We start from the raw sequence: 13726 nt of genomic DNA, 5'->3' as shown, positions 1-13726 counted from the left end.
CTTTCCGGCATTAGGCTGCAGGCAGTTGTCCGTCATCCACTGGGCCACTGCAGCCAGGCCATTCCTAAATCTTGTGGCCTGAGTCGAGGGACCCTCGGTGAGCGTGATGACCAGCTGCGTGTCATCAGTATATGACACCAGCGTAAGGTCCCACTCCTTAGCCACTGCCGCGAGTGGCTGCACATATAGATTGAAGAGAGATGGGCTAAGTGCAGAGCCCTGAGGGACCCCCTGTCCGATGGAATGGGACTGGGAAAGAAAGGGGGGAGCTGACACCCGGAAGGATCGGTCCTTCAGGAAGGAACGGAACCATTCCAGAGCGAGACCGGAAATCCCTACTGTTTCCAGACGATTTAGCAGAATATTATGGGACACCGTGTCAAAGGCTGCGCTGAGGTCTAACAGAATCAGCGCAGCACTTTGGTCAGCATCAAGAATCGTCCGGAGATGTTCAGTCGTGGCCAGGAGGGCAGACTCAGTGCTGTGGCCCGGTCTGAACCCGTTTTGAGATGAGTCTAGGATGTTATTAGATCCAGATGTTGGGACAGGACATTATTTACATCTGCCTCAGAAAGTTTAGACAGCCATGGGAGCAGCGAGATGGGTCTATAGTTTTCCAGCTTGGATGGGTCTAGGGTAGGCTTTTTAATAATGGGGGAAACCCAAGCTTGTTTCCAGACAGTCGGGACGCTGGCCGAGGAGAAGGAGAGATTCAGTATAGAGGCCAGGGAAGGCAGAAAGAATTCTAAGGATTCGATGAATTGGACCGGCTTCATTGGGTCTGCTGGAGAGCCAGACTTTACTTTCCTGCAGATCTTAGTTAGATCCTCAAAAGTGATTTCTGGTATAAGCCTCGTGGTAGAACCGTTAAAGATGGAGGTAGTGGAGCTGGGCAGATTAGAAGAGTGCTGTGGGAATGGGCTGTAGATTTTTTCCACTTTTTCTAGCTTTTTCTACCTATTTTGACCCTTGTATCAGTTTCCGCATTGGCCCCCTTATTGACATCTTTTAATCACAACTTCACCCTCAGTCCCATTAAGGTTTTCCAAGAAATGGGTATTCGTTTTTTTGCCAAGAATAAAGCTAGGTCGAGAAATTTGAAAATGCGTTTCTTTCCCTTGGATTTCAGAAACTGGCAATCAGACATGAAAGTGGGCTGGGCTTAGTATTAGCTGTTTCCTGGTAATATCCTTAAGTGCTTGTATTAGGTCACTGCAGTATTTCGGAGTTACAGATGACTCCCACAACATATGGTAAAAGTTTGCTTTGGGCAACTTTAACCTAGGACATCAATCATCAGTCCCTATGTAAAGTTTTCCAATTCTTTGGAAAGAGGTATGTTTGGTGGCGGTTACTGGGTATATTTGAGGTGTGGGCCCGGAATTCTGCACTTAAGTATTCCAGACATCTCTACTACTACTTTTACGAGATCTATAGCCCGGTTAATGTTACTCACTTGGTCTGAAGATCTATATTGTCTGGCAAGTACTATAATACTGCTTTTTGTAGCAGGTTATGGCTTTTTTTCCTTGCCCATGTGTGAGAATTAGGCGGATCAACTCCAATTCTGGTTGCTTGATATCAAGAAGCTCACCTACATTTCACCATCTCCCGCTTAGGTTCTCTTTTCAGTATGGGCACCATCTGTAGCAGCAATCACAGGTAGGGCAGGGTATGGCTTCCATAACTACACAAACATCTTAGACCACTTAACTTGCCTGTGCCCAAGGTCAACAAAAAAAATGCAAGACACATACGTTGTTCTTGCAGTAATAGTCTGGGTATGTTCCAGTTCACCTTTACCCCTATGCAAATAAAACAAAAAAATGTATATCAGCCTTCTGCCCCAACAGTTTCTAATGCTTATAAGCTGGCCTAGTGTTGACAATTGGCAACGTTTGCAAAATAATTATATTTGAGCATTGTAAAAATGACTTGATAGGCAATGCACATGGCATTTAAAACAGACTGACATAATTGATTTCTAACTAGAGACTGGGAAACTATGAGGAAGAGAAAAAGTACAAGGTATATTCAACTGAAACTTATATAGAGGAAATCTGTGTAGAATTAGTAGCGCACACACAAAGAATTGAAGATCATGATTTCCACGACTTTGGAAAGATGATGGGTTAACTGCAGGAAAAGGGCAGGCTGTTGCTGAAACTACAGGAAATTAACTATCATCAGAGTTATCTTGGGTTGCCCCACATAAAATGCCCCAAAGTGACAATCTTTACTCTGTGAAAACCCAACATACAGATACCCTCTACCTGTTACTAACCTTTAATAATGTTTTTTCTAATGGACACTCTATGTAACAGCAGATTTCTTACCTTTAGAATATCCCCAGGCACCAGATGAGACCTAGAAGATTTTAACTGCAATGCTCCAGCGAGCCGTGCGATTACGCATAGGACTTCATTCTGCCCCAGAAGTGATGATGGAGCAACATACAAGTGCAACATCAGTTTCTTGAGTCAGTCTGTGCCCTATGAATTGGCGCCCAAAAGTAATCAAATGTACCAGTGTGCAGATTCTTAAATTGAGACCTTTTTAGATGGAAAGGAGACCATTCCACAGAAAGAGGAGGTGGAAGGGCACTGAAGAACATGTGGTTAGAGAGAGTACCCACCACAAAGAGTGTTACCAAGAGTACGCAACTCATTTTTCTGATGGATACGTCTAACCGCAGACACCTCACCTACAGAATAAACAACAAAGCAGTACCGCCCAAGATAGTGTGAAGGGACTGATCAAATAAGGTAGGCCTCTTCAGGGCACAGTTCTGTATCACAGTGAGAATTAGTTGAACGATAATGCACAAGTTGATAGGGTTTTTAAAAAGTAGTAGTGACTGTTGACTCCCCATTCTGAGCTCACGGATCAGTGGTAGAAGAGTTCCTGGGGTACCTACACACGTTTATGTATTCCTCGATTACAACTGTGCTTTTAAGTACTTCACAGTGGCTCATCTGCTCCCCTCTCTTTCATCCTTTCCTGAATCTGCTTCAAACTTTTGCATTCAATTACTGCAGGCAGGAACAAGGGGCAAGAGAACAGGGTAACGGAGGACTCAGAACACACTATAAGATGATTAAGCCGTACTGTCCATCATAGACATCTGCAATTGACTGAAACCGCCCCTCCGCCTTTAATGTAGAACTCCTTGGTAGGACTGAGGGTAGAGGTTTATCATTTCATTGCAGCACACAAAGTTTAAAGGAGCAATTAATTTTAGGCAAGGGTTTAGGGTAACCTTACGTGCAAGACTCGCCGCCACACCTCGTCCTAGGACCAGAAATCGCAGTATATGCCTCCCCATCTTCCTTTGATTTCCCCCCCCCCCCAACCCAATATGAAAGTTCACGGATGAAAGGCTTACAATTCAGGCAAATTGAAGCTATTGCCCTAATTCTAGGTCATCGGATTGGGTGAGCCAATACCAGCATTCCAAATGGGTTCTATAAATATTGTTATTAAATCTTTAATAAAATATTTTGTCGACAAATTCACAAAGCACTTTAAATTACAACTTCATATTAAAACGAATTTAACTTGTAGTTTTAACAAACAGACAACAGGGGCAATGCTCTTACCTTTTCCACTGCTTTTTCATTTATTAAAGGGCCTTGAGTGGTTCCTGCTTCAAATCCGTTCCCTACATGCAACTCCTTTTCGATAACTTCTGCAAATTTCTTCACAAATGCATCATGGATTCCTTTTTGCACCAAGAAACGGTTTGAACACACGCAAGTCTACATGGTATAAAAGAAGATACATGGTTTTCAGGTTAAATTCATGTTATTTTTTTTTTTGCTCGTTTTGTTACCTCATCGTACCAGAGCCGAATTTGCAGACTGGGGCAGTGAAACATTAACGGCTGGATTTTGCTGTTGGCTGTTACACCGCTTCCTCAATCATCCACATTCGCCACCACATATGGAAACGTTTATTTTGAATGGTCTTGCCATCTTACCAAATGCAGGTGCTGACTAAAATGGGTACACTTAGCTGTTAAATGAACCCTCATTATGATAATAAAAGTGCTAAATGATAGTGCACGCGCTCATGTTTCCAGTGTCTGTCGTCAGGCTAGTGTGTGCACACGGACAGCTGGGCAGTGATGATAGAGCCTAAGCATTGCCGATGCTGCTCACGGTGAACATTCTTAGTTTCAACTTAGAAACATTATCAATTTGATCTTTGAAGTACATGAAAAATACCAGAACAAATCTTCTAATTGGAAGACTCGTCCTATTTCTCACTAGAGTTAATTCTCGTCTCTATGTGAGGGTCACACTGAGAAATCCCTAAAAGGCCTTCCTCCACATCAGTTTGCCTGGCCAACTCTACATCTTTTCCGGACACCCATGGTCTAAGAACATCTTAGAGAAAATTGTTGTCAACGCGCATCAAAATTCTCTCAGATCAGTAGGTCTCTTAGACAAATGTAGGTCAAGTTTCCGCGCAGGTCGTTGCATCGAGCCTGAAATGGCATAGTGAAAATACAGGATATAGGTCCTTCAAGGTCTGCATCCCTTAAGTACTGTCAGAATCAAACGCCTATACCCTCCACACGCGCTGAGAATTCTCATTGGAGGGATCAGATTTTTTCTTCGCAACTGTGAGTCAGACCAGGGCGTGTAGAACTAATCACACCAGTCTCAGGTCGAGTAGATTCCACTCCTAAACTTACTGACCACACCATGCATTAGTAAGTCAAAAGCTCTCGGATCTCCCATTGTGTCAAAGATAGTGTTAATAAATTTGCATCAGTACCAGAAGGGCTGCCGACATGAGAGGCAAAAACTAGCATGAACAGACTGCGGCAGAATGACACAGAGGACCTTCTATTAGCTCTTGCCCAGACATCCCTTCTTTTTGGGAGCAGCTTGTTTTACAACATGCAGTACAAATTTAAGTTTCATCAGAACTGCTACTCACGGATGAGCTCCAAGTGGAAATGTCCAAGTAAGAAATTTCCCTCCAACTGTGAAACTTCTGCTAAATCATCCTCAAGCCCTTTTTGTAGTGAATCGTACCCAGGTACATCAAACATTAGACTATGTAATCAGCTCAATGGCTGTCAAGCTTTGAGTCTGCTGGACAACCCAAGGCTTGTAGGCATACAAAGGGTAAAAGATATAAAAGGCATACAAAGGGTAAAAGATATAAAAGGCATACAAAGGGTAAAAGATATAAATGACTGTTGACTCCCCATTTGCCGCCAAATCTTTAATGCTTTACGGCCAATGAAAGAACCAAGATGAAGTTTATAATCAGAACACATCCACATGGTCTATATTTTGAAAGATTTTATTGAACAAATCGGAATTAAGCAAAGACTGCAAAATGCATAGGCTTCCAATGTAGCACAGACCTGCTCTTCCATAAAATATATCAACAGCAGGGCACCATTTACCATACTGCTTTTAGTCAGTCCAAGTAAAGGTATCAGGGCCTCTAGTATTTGGACTGTTGGACTGAATTATATCAAAGACTAATTGCCATTGTGAATAACATAACTGCTTGGACTACCACCTGAAATACATGTGAAATGAATAGTTTCCCAAACCTACAAATCAAAAGTTTTAATCTATGCCTCCTCCATTTTCCCGCCCCACCTTTCCTCGGGTGTACTGGCAGGTGACACAAACTATGGTATTAGTTACATGAAAAATGGGGGATCACCCGAACGTCTGCATTAATGTACTTTTTGTGGGGTGTTTATGGGTATCAGTTGCTCAAATACTATAGCTTTGTCAGTCTATTAAATCTCAGTGGAAGCAGTATAATTTATTTAAAAAATATTTATTTCAAAAGAATTCTCTTGCACTTGAGCAGACAGTGCCACTTTTTTCATTTGGGTTGATCGCATGTAAAGACACATCAGGCCAAGTAGAACACATTGGTTGAACGTCGGTGCGGTCAAACCCAGTTCAGTGCTGAAAGGGCAGGGAGTGCCTCACTTTGCATTGTGACAGTGAAATCCTTTAGTAAACCGGAGCTGAGGTTTAATTTCTTTAAGCTGGACAGAAGCGAGTGCTCTATAATGTAGGAGTAGAGGGGCCAGCCTCCTCACTTTTTTCCAAATAGCACCTTTTTGTAAATTAACAATTACAAAACCATAGCATTTTACTTTATGTAGGCAAAACGACATTAAAATGACGTTTTTATTTAGCATATCAGCACCCAACTTTTCTGCAGGCGATTCAATAATTGGTGTTCTCATCAAAATCAATGGTACCTCTTGTCGACCATGGAAGGATAACCGACAGAGCCGATCCTGCCAAGTTTAAAACCGACAGAACTTTAGTGGGTTATTAGCGATCCTAAAGTTCTACAAACGGAATCTGATCAATCCTACTTATTCCATGGAAGAGGAGAAACTACCAAAGCCTTAGAGCGTCAGTGCTAGAAAGTGTAACCACAACTCGTTCTAAATTAACCGACTGTCCCGTTGTCTTTCACAGATCAGTTATGATATATGTGTCAATGTTTTTTTGTTGCATAAGCAAGTAAGGCATAAGAACTTGAAGAGAAGTCTCACCTGACCAGAGTTGCGATATTTGGAAGCCATGGCCCCAGCCACAGCCTGGTCCACGTTGGCACTGTCAAACACGATGAATGGGGCGTGTCCACCCAACTCCATGGATACCCTCTTCACAGTGCCAGCGGCATGCTGCAGCAGGATCTGCATCAAGAGAAAACAAACTCTTACCCTCCTTCCTGCTTACACTTACTGATCACTTCCTATAGAAACTAAAAGCAGTCCAGGAAAACAAAACTGAAATTAGAGTTAATAAATATCACTTTTAGATTTGAAGAGATTGAGCAAGAGTGGAGTAGTAAACCAGTGCTCACAATTGAAGATCAGCACAAGAGTGAATCAAAGAGCAATATTAAAGGGTCTTTGGGAAAGGTTCACTTGGGATCGAGGGTCTCATCATTGCAGCCTCTGGTTCACTAAATATGATCTTATAAGAAATCTTTGGCGGAATACATTGTTTAAAGTTTAAGTAGTAAACTAAAAAGGTTCGAGGAGTAGGATATGGAAACGCTGGGGTATTCTGGAGAATCACTACAATTTATTAGTCACACCATACACACAAAGTTTTATGTGGCAGAAAAGAGTGCAACATAGTGGGGTGGCAAGATCGAAGGACTTTGGGAATTGTTCTTAGACCAAATAAGGAGATGCTTTCATCAAGCAATGGAGGTGCTTGCTCGTCGCACCATCCTGGCGAAACACAAAGAGGGATTTGCTTCCTAGACTGACCATGTCAGGGGTTTGAACATGTAATTAAACGTAAACAGCATCTCTTGGATCTTCTTTGAAAAACATGTAAAGACAAATTGGCCCCTTAGATAGAGATCCACCTGGTCCTTAAACTTACAGGTAACAACCGATATTCTTAAGAGACATACATTCCTCTGTTTCTTGAACTTTTCTCTTAAAGAAACTGTGCATTTGATTCATTCAGCTTTTTTTTGGTTTTGTTTTTTAACCCCTTCGCAGCGGGGTTAATTCCCCTGCTGTGCTGGGGGCGGGGGGCACGCACAGTGCCCTGGTGCTCATGACGAGCTCAGCTCATCATGAGGCACAGTGCTCGTGTGCTCATGACGAGCTGAGCTCATCACGGCCACATCTGTTTTTGTGGAACGTTCAGCACAGCAGGGTAATTATCTCCGCATGTGAGCGTTCCACGGCTCATGACGAGCTCAGCTCACACTTTACCCTCCAGTAAGGGATTCATAGTTTCAGCACAGGCACCAAAAGGTCTTTCCTTTGAAGGTACTAAAAGTAAGATGGAGAACTTGGCTTCAGAATGAATTCCTCAGGGAGGAGTGAAATCTATAGAGCAGCACAAGGGAACATGGGAACATGCACTAAACAGGATGACAGCCATCTTCAACTACCACTAACTTTATGAAACATCCTACAACTTTAGGGGGATTTATACACCTAGAGGGTAACCAAGACTGAGCATCCTACCTCACATGAATTCAAGCAGCGACATGCACACCCAAAATTATTTCTCTAACTCTGAGGAATAGGTGGTTTCTGCAATGGCCTACACAAAGGATTGGTCAAGTAGACCACACAACAACTACCCACCACCCTTTCCACTGCTACCAGAAAAATAAAGTTTTGGGGATCCCCAGTTCTGTAGTGTCAAAGCCTGACCATCGGGATGGTTTCTTTTTGGGTGGATCTCTAAACCACAATAGAGCCTAGCACTCTTATCAGCAAAACCATAATTATGTAGAGCACTGGCCAATAGACTCATCACACACGCCCCTTGCAACAGAAACCAGACCTTGTCTGCCAGAGTGGTTAAAACGAAGAAATGGTTGTAATGCAGACACTGCACCAGGGACATTCGATCCTACTTGAACATTTCCAATAATAATTAAAAAATGTAAAGTAATGTGCATCAGCACCATATTCTGAAAAGGTGTCCTTTGGGTGACCTTAATAAAATACAAATATAACAAGAGGCGTCTATTGAATAAAAGAATGGATTTCAGGTTTCTGCACTAACTGTAGTCAGCAGATGTGGTCTCTGCACGGACATGTTTATAGCCAGTAAATAAGTAACCCGCGAGGAGAGGCTATGTCAGGACTTTAAACTCTAGTGCATTGATCTGAAAAAAATACAGGGACATAACCACGGATGACACTGGAGGAAATAAAACTGGTAACACAGCATTGATTTAGCATGAAGTCTTTGGGTCCGATCTTCTTAGCCCTACCCAGGCTCTAAAGAAAGACACGGCCTGAAGATTAAGTGGCAGAACAGCGGGTTGAAGCAAGTGGATGCCCTCCTTACAGCACCGGTTGTTACAGTCCCATGGTGTGCCTTCTCCAGTCCCAAATGATACCCATGCATAATCTCCTCTATCCCATGCACAACAATGCATGTGAAGGATTATATGTGTACTTTCATTTCTACATTCAATGTGAAGCGCATACATCAGTGCAAAAAGCAAGCGTGGTTGTGAGAAAGGTATGACAAGGGCAACATGATTCACATTGGCAGAATTATTAAAGAACAATGGTTCACAATGGACTAACATAGAAAAACAGTTAGTTGCAGGGCACAGCAAACTGAACAACAAATGAGTCTATGGTAATGAATGTGGTGCTCCCCTCAATCATCAGAAAGAATTGTTCATAAATTTGAAACTGTTGTAGTTTGGGGTCAAGAGCGTTTCAACCTTGTCTTCAAGTTAAAAGGTCATTATCAGGATGAACAAGTTACTTACCTTTGGTAACGCTCTTCCTGGTCGATACTCCATCTAACCACGGTTTTATCACCTTTTGAATATCCGCCAGAAACTCAAAAAGCAATGTTTCTGAAAACAGGTAGATGGTGCTGTGTGGCTCCACTGTAACATTGTCATGCTCCAGAGGTGAAGAATAGAGCTGCAAACATAAGTGCCACCAATGCCCACTTACATCAATTTCTTTCATAGATTTGTCCAAGCACTTAGATGCTGAGCCGAACCATAGATTAGAACAACCATTGTACAGATTCCTAAATTGAAACCATTTTAAATGGAAAAAGAGAACATTCCATAGAATGAGGAAGTGGGACGGTGGTGAGAAATCTGCAATTAGGGTATCCACCAGAAAGAGTATTAAAGGGAAGTAACTTGTTCTTCTGATGGATAGTTCACCTTGTGAATAGATACTAAAGCAGTATCTTCCAAGGAGCTGTTGAATGGCTCAGATCAAAAAGTCCTACAGAATGGAACGGGTGAAATGCCTTTTCAGACGGACCTGACTGTCAAAGCAGCAATGCACTGACAACGTGTGCACAGATGTTGACGTAGCAGAGTAACAGGAAAACCAAGACAGGCGCTCCCCATGCCAATGCCGTGGTAATAGCTTTAGCTCTAGTGAAATGAGCACTCAAGCCTTCTGGAAGCTACTTCTTAGCCAAAGCATAGCAGATCTTACTACAGACAGCCACCCATGGGGATGGTCTTTTTCTGCACCACCTTACCCTTCTTTGCATCTAAGAACTCTAGAAAGAACCGATATCCCACCCAATGCTCTTTGGTACAATCAAGTTAAAGTGCAGTGCTCTCTTGGTGTTAAAGCTGTCGAATGACTTCCTCTTTCAAGGCATGAGGCGGTGCCAAGGTGGTTGTAAGAGTGATAGCTTGTCTAACGTGAAAAGGCATCACCAAGTTCGGTAGGAAAACCGTTCAAGTCCACAACATTCCCTTGTCTCGGACAATAAGGTGGTACAAGGAGGAAGGACTGAGGGTCTGAAGCTCACTCACATGGCCCACAGAGGTTGATGCTGCTGGTGGGTGGCTAAACCACCAAACTTTGAGCTCTTGGAAACAGGCTTAAAAAGTCATTATTACCTGAAGCTGCTCTTTGTGACGCACAGCCGGTTGACTGAACGGAGGGCCAGACCACAGTTTTTCCCAAAGTGCCAAATAGCAAGTACAGGAGGGCCCCACTGAAGAGCAGAAGAGCCTTGATCAGTGAAAAGGATATTTGTTTTTACCTCCATAATGGGGAGGAAGAGGTGGTTATAGACCTCAGCAGCCCTCCAAATCACTGTGGCAAAAAATACAGTCTCTTCCGTAGCTAGTCTGGGAGAGACACAAACCCAGTATTGGGAAAGGTATCCAACCCACTGTTAGCTTGCAGATCCATGTACCAATTGTCTACCTCATAAGGGGAAAAGGGGCAGGGGGAGCAAACTCTTCCCCCATCCTCTCCGGTTGGCTCTAGTGGGAGTCAGAGCCAAAAACGTCATGTATTGCCAGTGCGGGACAGCGTGGAACAGGAATAGTGTCAGAGTCTGTGTTACATCAGGACCTATGCGAAGCATTGGTTGAGGATGTGATGATTTTGACTCAGAGTCAGGAACCAGGATATGTTGCGGCTCCTCTTCTGGTGCCATCAGTGAGTGTCAACGTCAGTGGGATTGGAGCTAAATTCAGTGTCAAACCTGAAGTTGGAACAAACACTGATGCAGAACTTGAAGCATATTCAAAGGGCACAGACGGTACTGAGGGCAGACTCTGTGGCAGTAACCCGAATGGAGGCCCCTATGGATCCTTTGGGCCTGAAGGCGCGCAAGAGGGAGCCAGTAGCATGCCAAAGGTGTGCAGCATGTCCTCTCGAAATGCTTTGACCTTCTGTAATGTTGCCGATTGACCCAGGAACTCAGGCGCATCAGGACCAAAGACAAAATCAGCTCAACAGTAGAATGAGAGTGGGACCTGGAGGCACTGACACCTTTGCACCTTCTCAGAAGAGTGGCAGAAAGAGACTGTGTCGCACTTGGACTGATTGTGTTTTTTCTTTGACTTACCTGAAGGCTTGGACCATGAGGATGAACTCCCGCAGTAATGACTTCGGGAGCGGGACATCACTTTGGACTTCGACCTGGAGTAGGACCTGCGTGGTGCTTCGCTACTTAAAGCTTTGCCTCATTAACCTAAAGGTTATTCATGAGCATCTGTGTGGAGTTGTTGCAGACCTAGGAATTGTGGGCAGAATACCGCTAGCAGAAACACCTCCTCAGGATCTGTCACAGACATCTATTTGCAACAGTCCACACAAGAATTAAACCCTGAAGTCGTACAGAACGACATGTTCCCTTGCACATTGGTAAGTTTTTCCAAGGAAAAAAAAATACTTCAAAAAGTGGTAGAAGAAAAAAAGTGGAGCCAAGCTCGGATCAACATCTGAAGGTGTGGAAATAAAGGAAATGACATCAGCATATATAGATGGCACTTCTAAGTAGCTCAGTCTATCATTTCTAAAGCAATGTTAGCTAAGCCATATCCATGCAGGCAGGAGCACTGAATTTCCGGATTCAGATTGACACCTGGGTATATTCACAAGGTGAGGAAGCTGCGGTTATAAGAATCCATCAGAATAAATGAATTGCGAGACACCTCGAACAAGCCAGATCTAAGAAAATTAACAATACCAAAGATTTAAGGATATCACTGACGTAACAGGGTAGTTAATCATCTCTAAAAATATGTGCACCAAGAGGAAAGTCACAAACTCGAAATGCCATACACTAGTGAAGTTCGAAAAGCTACTTCCAAAGTGTAAGTCAAGCTGTAAAAAAAAAAAAAAAAAAAAGGAGGCAGGGTTGGCAGGGCTGGCAGGGCAAGCATAGGAAATATTTGAGAAATTTCAAGGCATGCGGCGGTGCCAAGGCGGTTATAAGAGTGATAGCTTGGCTAACGTGAAAAAGCTTCACCAAGTTCGGTAGGAAAATCGTTCAAGTCCGCAACATTCCTTTGTCTCGGACAATAAGGTGGTACAAGAAGGAAGGACTGAAGCTCACTCACATGGCCCACAGAGGTTATCGCAACTAGAAAAAAAATTCCAATGAGACGCCATAATAGACATCAGTGTTTTGCCACAAAAGGGGAAAACATGAGAAAAGTCAGTATCAAATTCAAGTCCCACTTTTGCATCATAGAATATTTTGGTGGGAACTTAAATTGCACACATTTTAGAAAAAGCATCACAATGGGTGATTTGAACAAAGATGGCTAGTCTAGCAAATGTAACCAGGACGAAAATTACATTTCAACAGTGCCCACAGCAAGTCCTTGCTGTATCAAAGGCAAAAAAAACAGCAATACAGCTGACTGCAACAGGTCCATCTGGCGCGTTCCGCACCAAGCCACAAATTTATCCTAGCATCCAGCACACACTCATTTTCTGGACAGATGCCTGGCTGCCAGTATCACATCAACAACTTCAGAGGGAAGGTAGAGGAAATCAATCCCCCACACAATTTTGAATCTAACCTTGGGGACCCAACAAAACTTTGTCCAGTCTACCGATATGCAGTTTTTTGTACATATCCATTCCCCTTCTACTCCCCTCTACAACTTGGACTTACACCACTCATCATCAACATCATTCCAATAGTCAATTGTAAAACACCTTATGAGCTCCCTATTTCTTGGGAGTTAGGACGCACCTGGGTCATGCAGGGGCACCATGATGTAGCATGCCACCTGTTGGGGCATGAACGGCTTCAGTCCTGAGAACACGAGTACTTGGGACTCAAAAAAACGTACTAACCAGAAGCAATTCCTGGAATTCAGTACTCCTGCGTGTAGAATATAGATCAGGATGACATTCTGCCTTTGCCTTCCCCTCCACAAACCTAGTTTTAATGACAAGAAACATCAGAGTCATTCTCACTGAGACCCAGTACAGATACGGACACATTTGGATCATAGTCTGAATGTCCTGAACTCCTTGGTCCGGAAGAGAGGCTGAAAGCACACCATAGGAAGGGTGGCTCATATGAAGGCAGGCCTCTGGCAAAGGAGTCAGCTGTGACTTGGGCAGCTTGATGAAAATCCCAATGATATCAAGAGATTTAGTGTCTTTTGTAGGTAGTCCACAAATGAATGTGGTGAGCCAGCCTTCAAAATCCAGACGTCAAGGTGGAGGAAGACTGGTAACTCCAACGTTGGGCCACAACCGCCGCCATCACCTTTGTGAACACCTGAAAGATATGGTGAGGCCGAAAGGGACAATGACAAACTGAAAATGTTTGTTGAGACCTTAAACTGCAGGTAGCACCTGTGGGTCTGAAAAACGGGGATGTGAAAATAGGTGTCTTACATGTTTAATGCCAACATCTAGTCTCTGTGATCCAGGGAAGTGAGAACCTAGGCAACTGTGGGCATCTTGAATTTATCCTTG

At 43.4% G+C, this 13726-nt stretch overlaps 1 protein-coding gene across 1 annotated transcript in view; it reads right to left on the bottom strand.

Annotated features, from left to right (window-relative positions):
• The window catches only part of ALDH5A1 (aldehyde dehydrogenase 5 family member A1), an 86089-nt gene that overhangs the window by 5855 nt on the left and 66508 nt on the right, over positions 1-13726 (bottom strand). The window contains exons 6-7 of the mRNA XM_078687941.1: positions 6554-6697; positions 3600-3758 (exon numbers count right to left, since the gene is read on the bottom strand). Coding sequence (XP_078544067.1) covers positions 3600-3758; positions 6554-6697 — 303 coding nt within the window. The remainder of the gene's footprint in view (positions 1-3599; positions 3759-6553; positions 6698-13726) is intronic.

The sequence above is a fragment of the Lissotriton helveticus genome, chromosome 4_1 (assembly GCF_964261635.1).
Source record: "Lissotriton helveticus chromosome 4_1, aLisHel1.1, whole genome shotgun sequence".
In the NCBI taxonomy this organism is placed as follows: domain Eukaryota; kingdom Metazoa; phylum Chordata; class Amphibia; order Caudata; family Salamandridae; genus Lissotriton; species Lissotriton helveticus.
Note: the sequence above shows the minus strand (reverse complement) of the source record. Positions and strands in the feature narration are given on the sequence as shown.